We start from the raw sequence: 16,489 nt of genomic DNA on the forward strand, positions 1-16,489 counted from the left end.
ATCCAATCCAATCCAATAAGGGCGCTTACTGTGAGGAAGACACACCGCGGTTATACGGTAACAGAAGGCTTCCTGATTTGCCCTGTCGAACGTTACGGATCTAAGGGCGCTTGCAGTTGCTTTACCTTGAAATAATATAATCGTGAAGGCGCTTACAATGAGGATTTCTTTAGACTCACCAAGGCGCTGCAGTGATGAAATGCTTTCTGATTGGTCCTATCGAATCAATCTGAGGGCGCTTATAGTAAGGATTTAATCACGAAGACGCTCTAGTAACAGAAGGTTTCCTGATTGGTGCTATCGAACGTTACGAATGTGAGGGCGCCTACACTCCTACGCCTTGAATCAATATATGCGTGAAGCCGCTACAGTAAGGATTTTATAAGATGGTTGGGATTTCATTAGACTCATCAAGGCGCTACAATAATGGAATAGTTTCTGATTGGTCCTATAGAATTAATCTGAGGGCGCTTATGATGAGGATTTCATAAGACTGACCAAGTCGCTACAGCAACAAAAGACTTACTGATTGGTACTGTCGAACGAATCTGAGGGCGCTTACAGTGAGGATTGTTAGAGAACTATAATAATCCGTATTCCGTTTTGATCTCTGAATATGAAGCGGGGGGTACTCCTGATTTGATTACAAGTTCTGAACCTTCGCTATGCTATGCTTAGCTGAGCAATGCGGTTCGAGCTTATTTCTCTGCTTCTTTTTTTTAAGCTAATCGGCTCTTGGAACTGTAGATCGTTGAATTTCGCTGAAATCTGCCCAGAAAGGCCTAGTTTTACCAGAGAAGAAATGTAGAGATCGGTGATAAGATCCCGTAACCTGCACACCGACATAAACGATAACGATCAACGATGTACAAAACCTTCGCAGCTCCCCGAGGCCTGGCGATCCGAAGCACCTTTTTCCCACGTAGATATCCACTTTGCAACCTGAGATCTCCTGACCAGTGCTGGAAAAAATCACTGTATCGAAACTCAGAATGATTGATTTTGAGTCAATGCAATATCAAAACTCTTTTTTCCAGAAGGAATATGAATATCATTGGAATAAAAATTCATTGATAAACCAATCCGCTGAGTTTCGATTTGCTGGTTATTCGTTTCGAAAAATTCATAATGCGTTACAATAAAGTCAGAGCATTTTCAGTTCCATGGCAGTGAATATGAAAATCAGTTTCAGCGCCTTGCACTGAATATTTATATTCTAGTGGATTGGGACGCAACAGATAGCAGTAGGCTTTGTGATGACAATTTACTTTAAAGTTGAGATAACTGTTTGCGCGGTTTGCGTTGAAATCAAACGTATATGGTGAAAACAACGCTTAGTGAAAATATCAACACCTCGAGATGTAACTGACATTTTCGAAACTGAGTATCATTTTTCTTTTCGAATTCGTTGAAACTGACATTTGATATTCAGTTTTAGAGATGGAATAATGATTATCTGTTCCAATAATATCGTGACTGGATAATGAAATTGATTTTCATGCTGATAAATATCAGCTACATAGGGAGCGAGTTGATATTCAATGTTATGAGTATCAACTGATAATTTTAAGCACTGCTCCTGACTAACGTGCAATGAACCAGATTGACCACGTTGTTATAGATTGCGGGTTATTCTGTGATATCACGAACCTACGTACCCTCAAAGCCGGCGTTACAGCGCGCGAGGCTCTGTGCATATTAAGAAGCGAGGCCTTTTTTGTATGCCAGAAGAGAATTGGCTTAAAACGCCACTGTAACAGTCTTAAAGATCATCTCTCGGGAAGTTAAGCTAAATAGTTATACACTCAAGTACTTTTTTTACACGGTTTAGTTTTTTGAGTATTAAGAACGGAGTAGCTCGACATTCCTCACGTAGATTGTAACTAGTTCCTTAGCTGCACCGTTTTCGAGTAATCGAAAAAAAACCGTGTAAAAAAAGACTTGAGTGTAATCCTGTGCCCCAATTCGGTCCTACATGGCTAATAATATCAATAACTTTTTGGAATTTGGGTTATATACTCAGTATGGTGTGAGAAGGAAACTTCTGAAGAAGATATGCCTAGATAAAGCAGGAGCCCCGCAATTGCAGAGCAGATGTGCAGAACTTTTAAGTTCAGAGTTACAAAAACGGCAGATGTCGACATTGGCGTAGCTAGGAATTTTCTCTGAAGGGGGCCCAAGGAGTGCCCTCTAAAAACATTTATCTGCTAGTAACTAAACAAATATAATGTTCTCATCAACAATATTTCATTTATTTTATAAACTATAGACGAGTCGTTGCGTCGAAGTGAAGAGTACAAAGTACAAGTCGATGTAAAGAGTACAAAGAGCACAAATACAAAGGCTCCGGCGCACAGTGGTTGGAAGCCTTTAAAACCTGGCCAAAACCTCCAAAATTGAAAGTTATCATTGATGACATATTCTGAATTAATTACACGTAGAGTAAGTCATTTTATCATATCCTGTAATATCAACTATCGATAATGTAGATTTGTGGTTTGGCGTACTGTCAAACGTCAGTGTATGAGAGACTCTTCGCTAGTGCGGCTTGCATACGTTTTGTGGCTCTCGGCAATAACGCATGTGGTTCGTTATCGCATTATCAACTAACAATCAACCAAAATGGATAACGTTTCTGAAGGAATGTAGTTCATTAGCGTTATATGGGAATTCAGTTTTTTTCGTTATATATATACTTTTACAACGCTTAAAGTTTCCTTCGCAAATGCTAGTTTTTTCAATTAGCGCGCGCAATGAAATTGGCATTTACTTTTTGTGCCGCAAGGTGCCGTCGAATGTTATATGTTTTTGTGAGCGTCAGATTGTGACGGTTCGAAGGGTGCGTGGTTTTTTAGCAACTATTTGCAACTCCACGAGAAAATGGAGATTTAGTGGTGACGCGCACTTGTAGGCGAAATCGGACGTGTGAGCTTTTGATGGTCCAAACAACCTGTGCTAGCTTTTAACTTATTTTTTGCTATTTTCCTGTTCTTTACAAATAAATCGTTGATGGTGCAGAGCAAAACCTAGAGGATAACCGTCTTTAGACACTACCCTTCTTTATCGACAGACTTCGCGAGTACAGGACAATTACGGGGCTAGTTCAACGATCCTACTGACTCTAACAGCACCTGATCCGTCTTAATGTGACAGATTATTAATAATAACTCTTACGAATCATTTTATAGCTTCTGCAAATTAACGAATGGATGAGGGTAACTGGCAGCAGGATTTCCAAAAGGAGAAATTAAGGCAGACGGGCCACATTATTATTTGCCGAATTAAGTGAACGCTCAGAATGTTGAAAAGAAAACGGTTGAAACATGGAAATTATAGATACAAACATGCATAAGCATTCAAACTTGCTTATTGATCGCTCGAAACCAGGATTGGGCAATTCTAATGACGAAAATACTGCAAGACGCATTATTGAACATTGGAAAGTGTCCGCACAAATTCTGGAGCTTGGGAATCGCGCAACATGAATATAAAGCATCAAGGAAATATACGAGTGGGAAGATAATGGAACATATTTTTCGAAGAATGATTGCTTGCAATCGCATTGTTGCGCTACACAACATTGAATGACACTGACAGCGATAAAATCGGCGACGGTGATGAAAGTAGCAGCGATGATCACTCCGATTAATATTATTTTTTAAAGTAATGTTGCATAACCTAATAGAATATAGAATTTTGCGATTTTAATAGGGTAAATAAGGCGATTTTAAATTTGATTTGTTGTTTAATTTAATTTTGTTTCTTGAAAAAGGGACCAAAAACGTGCTGAGCCAGATATAAACTAAAAAGGACTAAAAGATACAAAAGTGATCCTCCATATTGGTCAGCCATTTTACATTTTGAGTTTTATTGTTGAGCTCAACGACCTGAAAGTTACGTTTAGATGAAATTTACAGCAAAAACTTTAAAATTTAACAAAGAAATTTTGGGTCAGCCATTTTGAATTTCACATTTTCAATACCATTTTTGAAATCAGCAGCCCGAAAAACATGGAATCTCATTATCTTGAGGTTTTGGCCAAGAATTTTATTTTAAATTAGTTAGGGCTACACACCGAAGCCTAACATGTGTAGGGACGAGGGAGGGAATCTAATCATAAACGAGCGCGAGGTGGCCGACAGGGGGAATCAATTCTTTGATGACGACCTCAATGGCGAAGTTGCAGAAGAAGGCGGAATGGAAGTTAACCTAGGAGTGCCCATGGAAGATAGTAATATTCCAGCATCTACAAAAAGGGCTGGTAAACGTCACCCACCAGGTACTCTCTCAGATCCTGTTACAGTGGCTGTCACCAATAAAACTAATAGCGATGGACAGATCTTGTAGAGATGTCATGAATACAGCATACCCACTCATCACATTTATTTATTTATTTCGAAGTAGCGTACGATACAGTTCATCGACACCAGCTATGGAAGATAAAGCCCGAACACGGTTTTCCGAATAAACTGACGCGACTATTCAGAGCTATATTGGATCGAATGATGTGTTTCAAGCGCATCTCGGGGACACTCTCGAGTCCCATCGAGACGCGACGAGAGTTGAGACAAGGTGACGGCAGGATAACCTGCATGTTGTTCAACATCGCTCTTGAGGGGATGATCATACGATCGAGCATCGAAACGAGACGCATAATTTTCACTTATTCCTAGGCTTTGCAGATGACTTGCATATCATAGCCAGGAACTTTGCAACTGCGGCGGAAATCTACGCCAAATTGAAAGCGGAGAATAGGAGGATTGAGGTAAAAATAAATGCGTCGATAACCAAATACATCAAAAGAAACAAATGCGTGCCTCCCACGGACGGTAATTGTTGGCGGGGCGAACTAGAAGTGGGAGATGAGTTCATGTATTTGGAATCGCTGGTGACCGTGGATAACACTAGTAAGGAGATCCACGGGCGCATTCAAGCGGGAAATCGGGCCTGCTTTGCCCTTCGTACACCGCTACGATCAAGAATCACACGCCGCCATACGAAGCTGACGATGTACAAAACCCTTATTAGACCAGTAGTTCTTTATGGATTTGAAGCCGTGATACTGCTCACGGAAGACATACGCGCCCTGACCATTTTCGAGCGCAAGGTACTGCGGAGGCGGACGATATTTGGCGGAGTACGAACTGCAAGTGGAGATTGGCGGAGGCCATACGAGGCCAATCACGAGTTACAGGCACTGCTTGAAGAGATTCCCATCGTACATCTAGATGCAGTGGGGCGGACACGTCGTAAAGATGCCGGACGACAGTGCGATGAAAACAGTTCTCTTTAACAACCGCGCTGGCATCAGGAACAGGGGGCTCAACGTGCAAGATGGCTCGACCAGGTCGAAAGTGATTCGATGGTCGATTGCGAATTCTGAGACGACTGGGAAATTGGCAACGAGTGGTCCAAAATCAAGTTGAATGGCAATTGCTTGAAACAGCATGAGTCACCTCGGCTCTAGGCTGTTGACGACGATGGCAACTTCGTGTTTACAAAAATACATCAACGCAGTGTGAATATGTACACTGATTTTTTCGGTTTTCAAATTCCAGTGGAGAACATTTCTGGAGGGGGCCTGCAGAATTCTGGAGGGTACCTGGCCTCTACTCCCTCTGGCTACGCCAATGCGTAGCGATATCTGAAAATTCGAGAAATTACCAAAATGGAGGCAATTTTTCTAAAAGAAAGGTGTTTTTTCATCAAAAATCGCGAATTGAGAGCTCATAAAAAATTAAAAATTGAGATATAAAAAAACGGCTACGTAATAATTTAAATAATTAAATTTTACATGCTGGTCAAAATTGAGACACATTGCAGCTTTTTACCTTTGTTTATTACACATTTCAAATATTTGATAAATCCAAATGCATGATTGAAGCACAGATTTGTACAAAAAAAAATCTGCACAAAAATTTCCGCCAAATTCTGATTCTGAGATACACGTACCGCCAGTTCAAAATATATGGTTTAAGTAAAACGTGTTTAAAATTTCGTACAGTGATGCACTTTCCTTGAGTTAACCTCACAGTTTCAAGGAGATCAAATATCAAAAATTCTTTTGACATGACATTTCTGAAGGAATAAAACTCTCGATTTCGGGTCTCCCCTTAAAAGCGGTTTTTGTGCAAAGTGAAATGCACACCGAAAACTATTGAAAGATGCATTTCAAATTATCGTGCTTTGATGTTTAATTGCAATATGCAAATATTTAGAAAATGTTGAATTTCCCAATCGTCGGTCGCATTAATCTTTTATATTTTTTGCGCATTTTGTTTTTAACCCCGAACATGAAACGTCTGTCTTCTTAAAACTTAAGGTCATATTGTTCTCATTTACTCTGAACTGTCAGAAGAACAAGCCACTCATATGTTTATCAAAAAGCAATTCTTTTTAATAAAATGCATTCAGGAACATAAATTTTAAGATATTGTAGCTACTTCTATATGATAACATGCGACAATTTCTTTTAAACAGCAGGATATTACAGGTGATTTGAGGTGATTAAATCAACAGGCTAATATAGCCCCAATGATTGTCCAACACATAAAATACAAATATACGCTAAAATGAATAAAATGAATAAAACGTGAATAAGGTTTACAAAAGCAATCTAGAGCTAAGACTAAAACTAGAACTAACTTCACTTTACTCGCGGATTACCGCTGCTGAAAAAAGTAGGAAAATCTTCTGCATTATATCCATCGTGGCATATGGAAATCGAATAAAGACGAAATATGATACTTGATCAAATATTGATATATCAACGCTTTAATGATACATTTGTACCTATTAAATATTTGAAATGAGTCATAAACAAAGGTAAAAAGCTGAAATGTGTCTCAATTTTGACCGGTATATTATAACCTACGTTAATGTAAAAATCAACTGAATACGCGGTTTCGCAACATGCTTGTTATCGTTCTAAACGGGTATAACACACTTACTAACAAATTAACATTACAAAAGATGTGAATGACCATTTTCGAATACTTTGTGATTTATGCCAACCATTACTTGCAAAAAATGGTGATGGTGTGTCGAAGTGCTAGATGTCTTCGTACCTGTCACCAATTTCCCTTTGTGGAACGAGTGGCTCGTGGAAACCGAATTCTAAGGTTCAACGTTGCAGACGTACTAATAAAAAGAAATAAAAATAAAAGCCAAAGACTTATAATGATAATGGAGCAACCATTCTCCTAATAAAAAAATTTGAAATCCTGAGGCGAAAGAAAATTATGCTTTCGAGAACAATACGCTGAAGCATTCGTTCCCGTGTACGAATTTGGCATACAAATGTTTGCTATTATGGGTTAAACCCACAGCCTAAATTTGAATCATCACATCACAGACATTTCAACTAAAATGTATTAAATATTGGTGTCTGGCGTTTGTAAACTACAGTCTAAATATACAATTTGAATCTTTTATTTTAGCAATCTAGTTTTTTCAGCTGTAATGAATATTTCATGGATTTTAATTTTTCGTCCATAAATTTCAAAGAAGGCCTTATTTTAATAAAGACTACTCTGATCAATAAACTCTTTCTTATATATTTTGATAAAAAAAATTTCCAAAACATCAAGTTTACTCAGGAAAACTTCTACCGGCAACGGTCAATTACGGTACAGAAAGGATTTGCATAAAAAAGTATTATGCGCCTATTTTTGGTTATCCAAAAATCCATAAATTTCTTCAGGGGAAGGGCACTACTGTGTGAGTCATTTGGCATCACTGACGCCGTATAACGAGGAGGAAAACAGGCATCGTGGGTTGGAAAACCTTTGTGGCGGCATACAGCCACACTGAGGGGTGTTGTAGCGCGTTGCAGCCATACCCTACTCTTCTCTCAAGAGAGGGACATTCAAAGAGCAGAAAAAAATGCTTTTTACTTCATTTTCACCTCACATCTAACCACTCTTCACCAGGCGGATCCACCTAGGCGAAGTAGGCATGGAATATTCTACAAACAATAAACATTACGATATTTTGACGTTTTCAGCAGCAGTCGAGAAAAAGTGGAAAAACGGATCAATAATCTTTGTTTCAGCACAGCGTTTTGTTTGGCGATTATTTGTCGTTTTAATGAGTGGCCGCTTGACATTTCAACATAGACTAATTAAGTCTAGTAGGTTGCGGTTTTTACCTCAAGCTTTTGAACAATACCACACTGAGTCCCGTTCTCAATTAAGAATCATAACATTTGAATGACTTGTCCTATATTATAAAGCAATCAAAATATATCCTTGCCTGTGCTTGATGTGATGAACTCCACGTCACGATAAAAATCGCCAACACCGCAGACCACCGAGATAACATTTTTACGTAACTTACAGAAAACTGCACTCCGTTTCCAAACACTATGTCACTACACAGCTCGATGCTGTTATAACTTTTTATTCGAATTCTCTGACCCGTGAAATCGATTTTCTTGCCACCTTGTTTTTCTCCTTTTGGTATAACTTTTCACCACTTCACTTCTACGTTAGCATTCGGACATCTAGTTAGCGACGAAGAGCTGACTGATAAAATGAATTAGAATAAAATAAAGATCATATAAAACACAATAAAATTGATTCAACAAACACAACACCAGTATTACACTGCAGAGGTAAAGGACCGGAAACCAGTAATCACATTACAAATCGATTTTATCTCGATACGTTTTCAATTCTTATATCCTTGGGCACAAAAATTTCTTCACACTAAATCTGTTGTCGGGTTCCACTGCTGTGCTTGCGCTACAACCTGATATTCATCCTGTGAAGGAGATTTTCACCAATTCTTGTACAACTGTTTTCCTCACTAATCAACCAATGCAATCTGATATACTATCAGAGCCGGTTCACCGGACACCTTTGAAACTGGTTCGACTGGGTTCTGTCGTATTGGGTGCCCTCTGGCTAATCCTTCTATATATGCGTTTCGCCTTTACCGTTCACCGTCGCCAGAGCGTTTCCTGTTTTTCCTTAGGCAACACGCGCTTCGATCTAGATATGATTCACCGCACACATCGGAGACATAGCAGTTTCCTTCCACTCCTGACAACCTTACACCTTCTTTCCCCACCTAAAGAGAAAATGAGTAAACTCCCTAGAAAATAAAGTGACCACTACACTGGCAATTTGGTATTTCCGTTACCGCTGGTAGTCGACCTGTTTGATGTGTCACCATACAACACGAGTTCGAAACTGACGGAAGAATTCAAATCGTTCCCGTGAAATGCAAATGGTGGAAACTGAACTGAATCAGGCAGGGTTTTGCGAGAGAACGCAAAGCGGGAGACAGAGAGAGAGAGAGAGAGCATACATCGAGCGTACAAATTCTTATGCTCGTCCATCCGGTTACCACAAAGGAAGGGCGAACCCATTAAATCGTGCAGCCAGGAGAGCCGATCGGAAGTAATCCCGAAACGTAAACTGCACTCGAGGTGGGACATTTTATGTGCTAGTTAGAAATTAGTTAGTCCGGTCAGTGCTATGAAAATGCACAGATGAAATAGGTATAAACTGTTTTTACTCTTTTGGCTCTTTTTAGAATCCACTTAGAGAAACCACGCACATCAAAGATTATTCTAAAATGATTTGTCTAAACAGTTTTTATTTGTAGTTTATGTAACATAGTTACAAATAGTATTTTCAAGCAATCGTTAAGAATCAAGCCAATTTAACTTGAATAATAATTTTCATAAAAACGGTACAAATTTCTTCTCGTAAAATCATCTATTTCAAAGATTACTAATGAATCGACATTTCTGATGCGTTTAAATTTCAATATCGGGTCAGGAGTATTTTCAATAGCAAGTTGTATATCCCATATTCTCATACCAAGTGGCACTCTACCTTTTATTACACACTTTTAATTGTTTAGTGGTGAAAATTAGTCTTCAAACTTACAATAAAAATACAATGGTCATTTGGAATAAAACACTTTATTTAGAATAAAATATAATACTAGATATATTCAAAACATTCTGACTCAATCGATATACAAACAAATAAAATTAGTTCGAAATTGGATTATCTTATTCGTGTAAAAATAAAATTCAATTTGACAAGCGTAAGCATTAAAAATACTTGTTTGTATTGAAAAGTAAAACCTGTTAGGATTAAAGCCTTTGGAGTATTCCACCACGCACACATACAAAGATTTTTTGACATTAGCTGTGGCCTTCGCTGAAGCTGTTTGCAATAGGAATAATATTGCTGATTGCAAGGAAAATTGTACCATCCAAAGTGCGGTATCGCTCATAAAAGTGCTATTTTACTTTAAATCATTTCGGTATTTTCGGCGCACTTTTTCGTTACATTCCAAGCAATAAGTGCGCCGAAGAGACCGAAACGATTAAGGCTAAAATAGCACTTTTAAGTGCGATTTCGCACTTATTGATTGGAAAATTTTTCTTGCAATTAGCAATATCAACAACATCAAATTCTCAACTCCCGGATCCTCTCCTCCACTCTTTGCTCCCCTCTGAAGCCTACACGTACGAGTCCCAGCTAATGAAGTAATTTTCGGTTTCGTCACTAACGAGAATGACTTTAGCTGCGGATCGTTTATGTAGGAGTGAGAGGGGAGCAAAGAGTGGAGGAGAGGATCCGGGAGTTTGGAATTTGATGTTCTTGATATTATTCCTACTGCAAACAGCTTTAGCGAGGTCCACAGCTAATGTCAAAAAATGTTTATATGTGTGCGTGGTGGAATACTTCATGTCATTCCCGTTTAGTGACGAAACCGAAAATTACTTCATAATGAAGTATTCCACCACGCACACATATAAAGATTTTTTGACATTAGCTGAGGCCCTCGCTGAGGCTGTTTGCAGTAGGAGTAATATCAACAACATCAAATTCCAGACTCCCGGATCCTCTCCTCCACTCTTTGCTCCCCTCTCACTCCTACATAAGCGATCCTCAGCAAATGTCATTCTCGTTGGTGACGAAACCGCAAATTACTTCATATAAAGTACAGCAATCCCCTCAATAAGAACGCTATTAGGGACCGCCTTAATGGAAACTGTCTTAATAAAGTTGACGTTGTGTATGGGAATTGACTTAATCGGTTCCAACATGGAATAACTCGTGATCCTGACCGTATAGAACGTTGTTGTTTTCGACAAAGTTGTTCACCAGATCAAGGGCTTTTCATTGGATTATAGTATTTCGGAATTGTCTCACTACGTGGTGCTAGTGATATGTAATATTCTTAAACAGACTGTATCTTGCGCTGCTGACTTTCTAGATAGTTCAATACAGCCTGTATACAAATACTATATATACGCCAGCGTCACGTAGTGAGTCAATTCTGCATTCTTTTCAGTACCATCTTGAAGGTGGCAGTCGTTTAAATAACCTTCCCGAAGACCGCAACTTTCTAGATAGTCAGTAGCGCAAAATACAACTTGTATAAGGATTTACGCCAGCGCCACGTAATGAGCCAATTTCGAAATACCATAATCCAATGTAAACCTTTTGATCTACCGAACAACTTTGTCGAAGACACCAACCTTCAATACGGTCAGGATCAAGAGTTATTCTATGTTAGAACCAAATAAGTCAATTCCCATATGCTACGTAGACTTCAATAAGAACGTTCGACCGCCTTAATGGAATCACTCGAGCGAGACCGTCCTTATTGGAAACGTTCTTATTCGGAACCGCCTTATTTGGAGGAATGCTGTATGGCAATGAGCCCCGATAGGTGCAATCAATCAATATGTCACACTATACGTACTAGGTATTATGCATTTTGACTGTTCGATTAGTGCACTAATCGACCTCATTGCCATATTTTAGTCCGTTTAAATCCGTGAAGGTCGATTATCTAGGTTTCGGACACTTCGCGTGGATAAGGACATTAGACATTACACATAATTTTTGGGTTGTAAATTTGCAATAACTTAAAAACGACTGGACCTAAGAAAAAAGTTTATATAACCGAATTTATTCAAAATAATGAGTAGAATTTGATTTTGTTTAAGTTTAATAAAAACTGTGTAGTTTTGTTATTTTTGAAAAATTTGTCAAATTTCAAAGATTTAAAAATAAAAAAGATATTCTTAGCTCTTTGCTAGATTTTAGGATATAATTTAAACTATCTTTTAAAAAACTCGGCAAATCGGAGAGAATGGTTGAGAGAAATTTGAGAAATTTTTTTGATTTTAATTCTGGTTTTGCGAGGTATTAAAAAAATTCTATAACTTTTCTTTTGACGCCATTTTGATCAAAAAAGTAATTTCCAAGATCTAATTTTTGAAAAAAAAATCTCTTTAAAAACATGCCTTTTTGAACAGTTACTGTCGTTGAAAAAATTAAGTTTAGTGGAATATGAAATCTTGCGTGGTATTCAATATATAAGAAAAATTTTATTCTATTCAAAAATATTCTCATAAATCTTTTCGAAATACTTTCGTGAGTTATCTTCTGTCTGTCGGGTTATAAAGTCGTGTGCTGACTTCTACGCTTTTGACGTAAACGTGCACATGTGCTCCACAATCACTTGCAAAATGAGTAACAAAGAATCAGTAAGCACTTGACCGACACTACCCTTAGCGAGAGTGAAGACAAGAATATTCGTGCCACCGACATTGACGGGAAGCCTAGAGTCATGCGCATTATCGATTCTTCTCCATAGGGGCTATGGGCACGTATCACAGCAAATTCTCACATGCAGAGTAGTTCTCTCCGGGTTTGGATTGTGGCTGCCGCCATGAGCCACAAACTATCGCCTGCTTTCTCATTTTGATATGCGCGTTGACAATGGTTGGCGACTCGTGCGGAGACCGTGCAGCCATCGGAATCAGTCCAGACACGACGCAGTCAAGACAGACTGGCACTGGCACTGGCTACTGGCTACTGGCAAATGCCTTTTGCACTTCGTGCCAAATGCCAAATGTACCATTTAGCTGAAGAAGGGGTACCGATAAAAAATCAGAGTACTTCAATGGCTGTCTCTGAGCCTGCCAGGAGGCCAGGAGGAAGGAAGTGCGATATAAGGCAGACGCCAAAATCGACCCAACAACGTAATGTTTTGCATGCGAGCTGCTTCATGAAATCCTTTCAGCTTTTATATAACGATAATCCGCACTACGTCACGGTTGGGAAAATGTTCGTACTGATTTATATTTATTTGTAACTAGAAAGACTCTTAGCATTTATCTGACTTTATAACTAAAAGTTTTTTAACACGAGGCCACGTGTGGTGTTTGCCGAAACTCTTCGGTAAGCCATCCAAGATTATTTAAAACTATAACATATATTTATTTGATTATTTATTTTATTTTATTTATTAACAATCTATGTGACTTGAGACGTTTGCCCCTTTTATTGCTACAATTTATTATTTGCTTTTAAGAACATGTGAAAACATACAAACTGAACTTTCAAATCTCCTACAATTTATTATTTGCTTTTAAGAACATGTGAAAACATACAAACTGAACTTTCAAATCTCAGCAAACCTAATTTATGCCTTTGAGGTGCAAAAATACCTATACAGTAGGATTTCGAATTTGGCATGATTCGATTTTGGCATGCGTCGATTTTGGCATGGATCGATTTTTGCAACAAAAGTATCCGTTTTTGGCAATAAAAAATGTTTTACTTCCTAAAATATGCTAAAATATCAGTCAGTTTCCGCTTACATGCTTTGACTAAATGACGAAAAAATGATGCCCTCAGTGTGTTCATGAAAAAAGTTTGCGGTTCTAGAATGCTTCGAGCAATAATATTTTTAGTGCCGTAGGGCTACGTCTTACCGCAGGTTGCCAAAAACTTATTTGCACTGGACAGATAGCTCTTGGCGGACTTTTTAAACATAATGGTTGCAATCGTTGATTAATATATTTTTTAAATTTTTCATGTCAAAAAAGGGTCTCAATGTTGGCATGGTTTCGATTTTGGCAACATAGGGGACACGTATTTGTTGCCAAATTCGAAATCCTTATCTCGTTTGAAATTCTGTTTGGAACTATTTTCGACTTCATTCGACTATTTTTGAGTTGGAACTATTTTTAACATTATTTGGTAAATTATTCCATAAAACTATGTCTCTAGGAAACAGTGACTGACCGGAATTTCATGAAAGGTAAAGAATTAATATATTGTTTACGCATGTAAAAGGTTAAAAGCTTTTATTGCCATTACAAATTATTTTTCTAGTTTGTCACCCCCATCCGCCTTCTATGAAATTTATTTTAGAAATTAAGGACAAAAAAGTTTGTTGGACATAAGTAAAAAATTTCTGTATAAAACCAGTTTTCCGTGGGCTCTACGACCCAGAAGGATGGAAAAACGACTGTAGGTACAAAGAAAAGTTTTTTATAAACGTCTTAGTGAAATACGAAAATTGAATGAAAAAAACCTTTTTACGAAAAAAAATCCACTGATTAGGGTATGAAATGAGGAAGGCAGCTAGGAAAAGCGCCCAACATAGCTTTAGTCATCCCAAGCCCCTATCTAGCACTTCCACGTGGCCATACCTGGCAATACTTCAATTTGTATAATTGAGTAGCCAAGCTAGGAGGTGCAGGGTTGTGTGGTTTTCAATTCATAACCTTACAACTGTAATTTTAGGCAACCATTGAACCACACGACTTTTTTTTAAGTTTTATATTAGGGTTACGGACCCTCTTCGTCCTACGTAAGCACGATCCATATTTTATTGTGAGTTTTTATAAGAATTAATCCGCAAGTACCCAAGTTTTTTACACCAGATAAATCTGACGCATCTTGCCTGTACATGTATACCCATTTAGCCCGAAAAAATATTTCAGAAATCACATTTCTCAGTGGAACAATGTTTCATGCTCCAGCGGGAGTTCGTCATATGAAAATTCACTTCGTCGTAAGTAAGATTTCTTTCATTTATCATGGACAGACAGCAATTATTTACAACAATCTATGCACGTATTCTTTGAACCGTGTGCAAGAGCTATTCAACTACTATAAAAAAGTGGAAATAATTTGAATCACAGCTCAAAATTTCAAGTAGTTACTCTTCGTCATACTCAAACTCCTCTTCGTCATACGCAAAACTGGCAGAAAAATCAAGATGATTTCTATTTTTTGAACAAATAGTGAGAAACAGTAATTTTCTAACATAATCTTTCCCTCGATAGCGAAGAGACAATCCATAAATATCAATACCAGGTTAATTCGCATCAAAATTGGTTATAATGCTGGTTTCTTGTCCATATGTCTGGAAAGTAAATGAAGACCCGTCGTAGACGAACCCATCAAGCACCCTATTTAAACTAATGTTTTCTGTGGACTAATCTATTTTCAGATCGATGATCAAGTGCCGAATCACACTTTTACCCCAGTAGCGGGGTAAAAGTTCGAATACCGCGGGGCAAAAGTGCGAAACTTTAATCCATGAAATTGGCACAGCAGTAGCTAACAAAACCATAATATCTTCAATCTGCGATAAGTTTCAGAAAGGAATATTCTCAATTTGTACCTTTCAGGCTTGTTATTTCCGCACTCATTGTGCAAAAAGTGCAACTTTTTTTAGCACAATGAGCAGAACTGCTGTCAGAAATGAGAAATAAATCCACACAAGGAGAAGCAGACTAAACATAAAGAGAAAAGCTTTTGCGCAGAAAAATTTCTTATTGCGTGCTTTAAATGAGAAACTTTCGGTTTCGCTCTCGGTCCTCTCGGTAGCTACAGCAGTAAGCGTGAAAACGAAACAACCAGTGCGCGTACAGAAACTATGGACTCAGAGGCATCAAGGCAAAGTCGTTCAATTTTGAATCTTAGCGGAGAATTACCTTTGTTTATGATGGGACTTTCCTGTAGGAGCGCGTCAAGAAGCAAGTGCATGGGAATTCCAATGTAGCCATATTTTCTCGCACTGTTGCCGTTGTGACATGCCTAACCATATAATGCAGTTGCTTCACGGGCATCCAAACTCAACTAAATATACTAAATGTAAGAATCATAATTGAACTGCATTAATGGATTGATATTTTTCTGATGGCAATGACCGCTATTTACAATCGTCGTTTTTTCTCAACGAACTACCCATGTTAAAACTTCCCGTAGTTATCATAATTCAGCACATCGCATCAACGTATTCAAAGTGTATTAACATTCTGTTGCTCCTCAATGAGTAGCGCAAAGTGCGGTTGCTCATACAACCGTGTTCAACAAGAAAGAGAAAAGTCAAAATGAAACGGAGAAGAATAAATCGCGTTGAAGACTGAGCATAGTTTGAATTTTTCTCTTCTGTTTTTTTTCCTCTGAGGAGGAATCATCCCTGGTACCTTTTTTTATTTTCCGCTGGTGTACTGCAGCTTCCGCCAGATCGAAACTTCGCCAAACGTTCTTTTTTGTTTCAACAGCGGACGGACACTGCTTTGCTTTGCTAGCATCTGTAGAGACACACAGCAGATCTTCATTTCTAGAATCTGTAATACAGTGCCTAAAACTGGCGCTTGACGGAGTTTGATCAAATTATCGAAAATTGAAATATATTTTGTAAA

General features: G+C 38.2%; 1 protein-coding gene across 1 annotated transcript in view; it reads right to left on the reverse strand.

Moving 5' to 3' along the window:
* Positions 1-8,322, reverse strand: part of LOC128744729 (amyloid-beta-like protein) — a 156,507-nt gene extending 148,185 nt beyond the window's left edge. Inside the window, exon 1 of the mRNA XM_053841928.1 lies at positions 8,254-8,322. Coding sequence (XP_053697903.1) covers positions 8,254-8,322 — 69 coding nt within the window. The remainder of the gene's footprint in view (positions 1-8,253) is intronic.
* Positions 8,323-16,489: the final 8,167 nt, after the last annotated feature.

This window comes from Sabethes cyaneus, chromosome 3 (assembly GCF_943734655.1).
Source record: "Sabethes cyaneus chromosome 3, idSabCyanKW18_F2, whole genome shotgun sequence".
NCBI lineage: Eukaryota > Metazoa > Arthropoda > Insecta > Diptera > Culicidae > Sabethes > Sabethes cyaneus.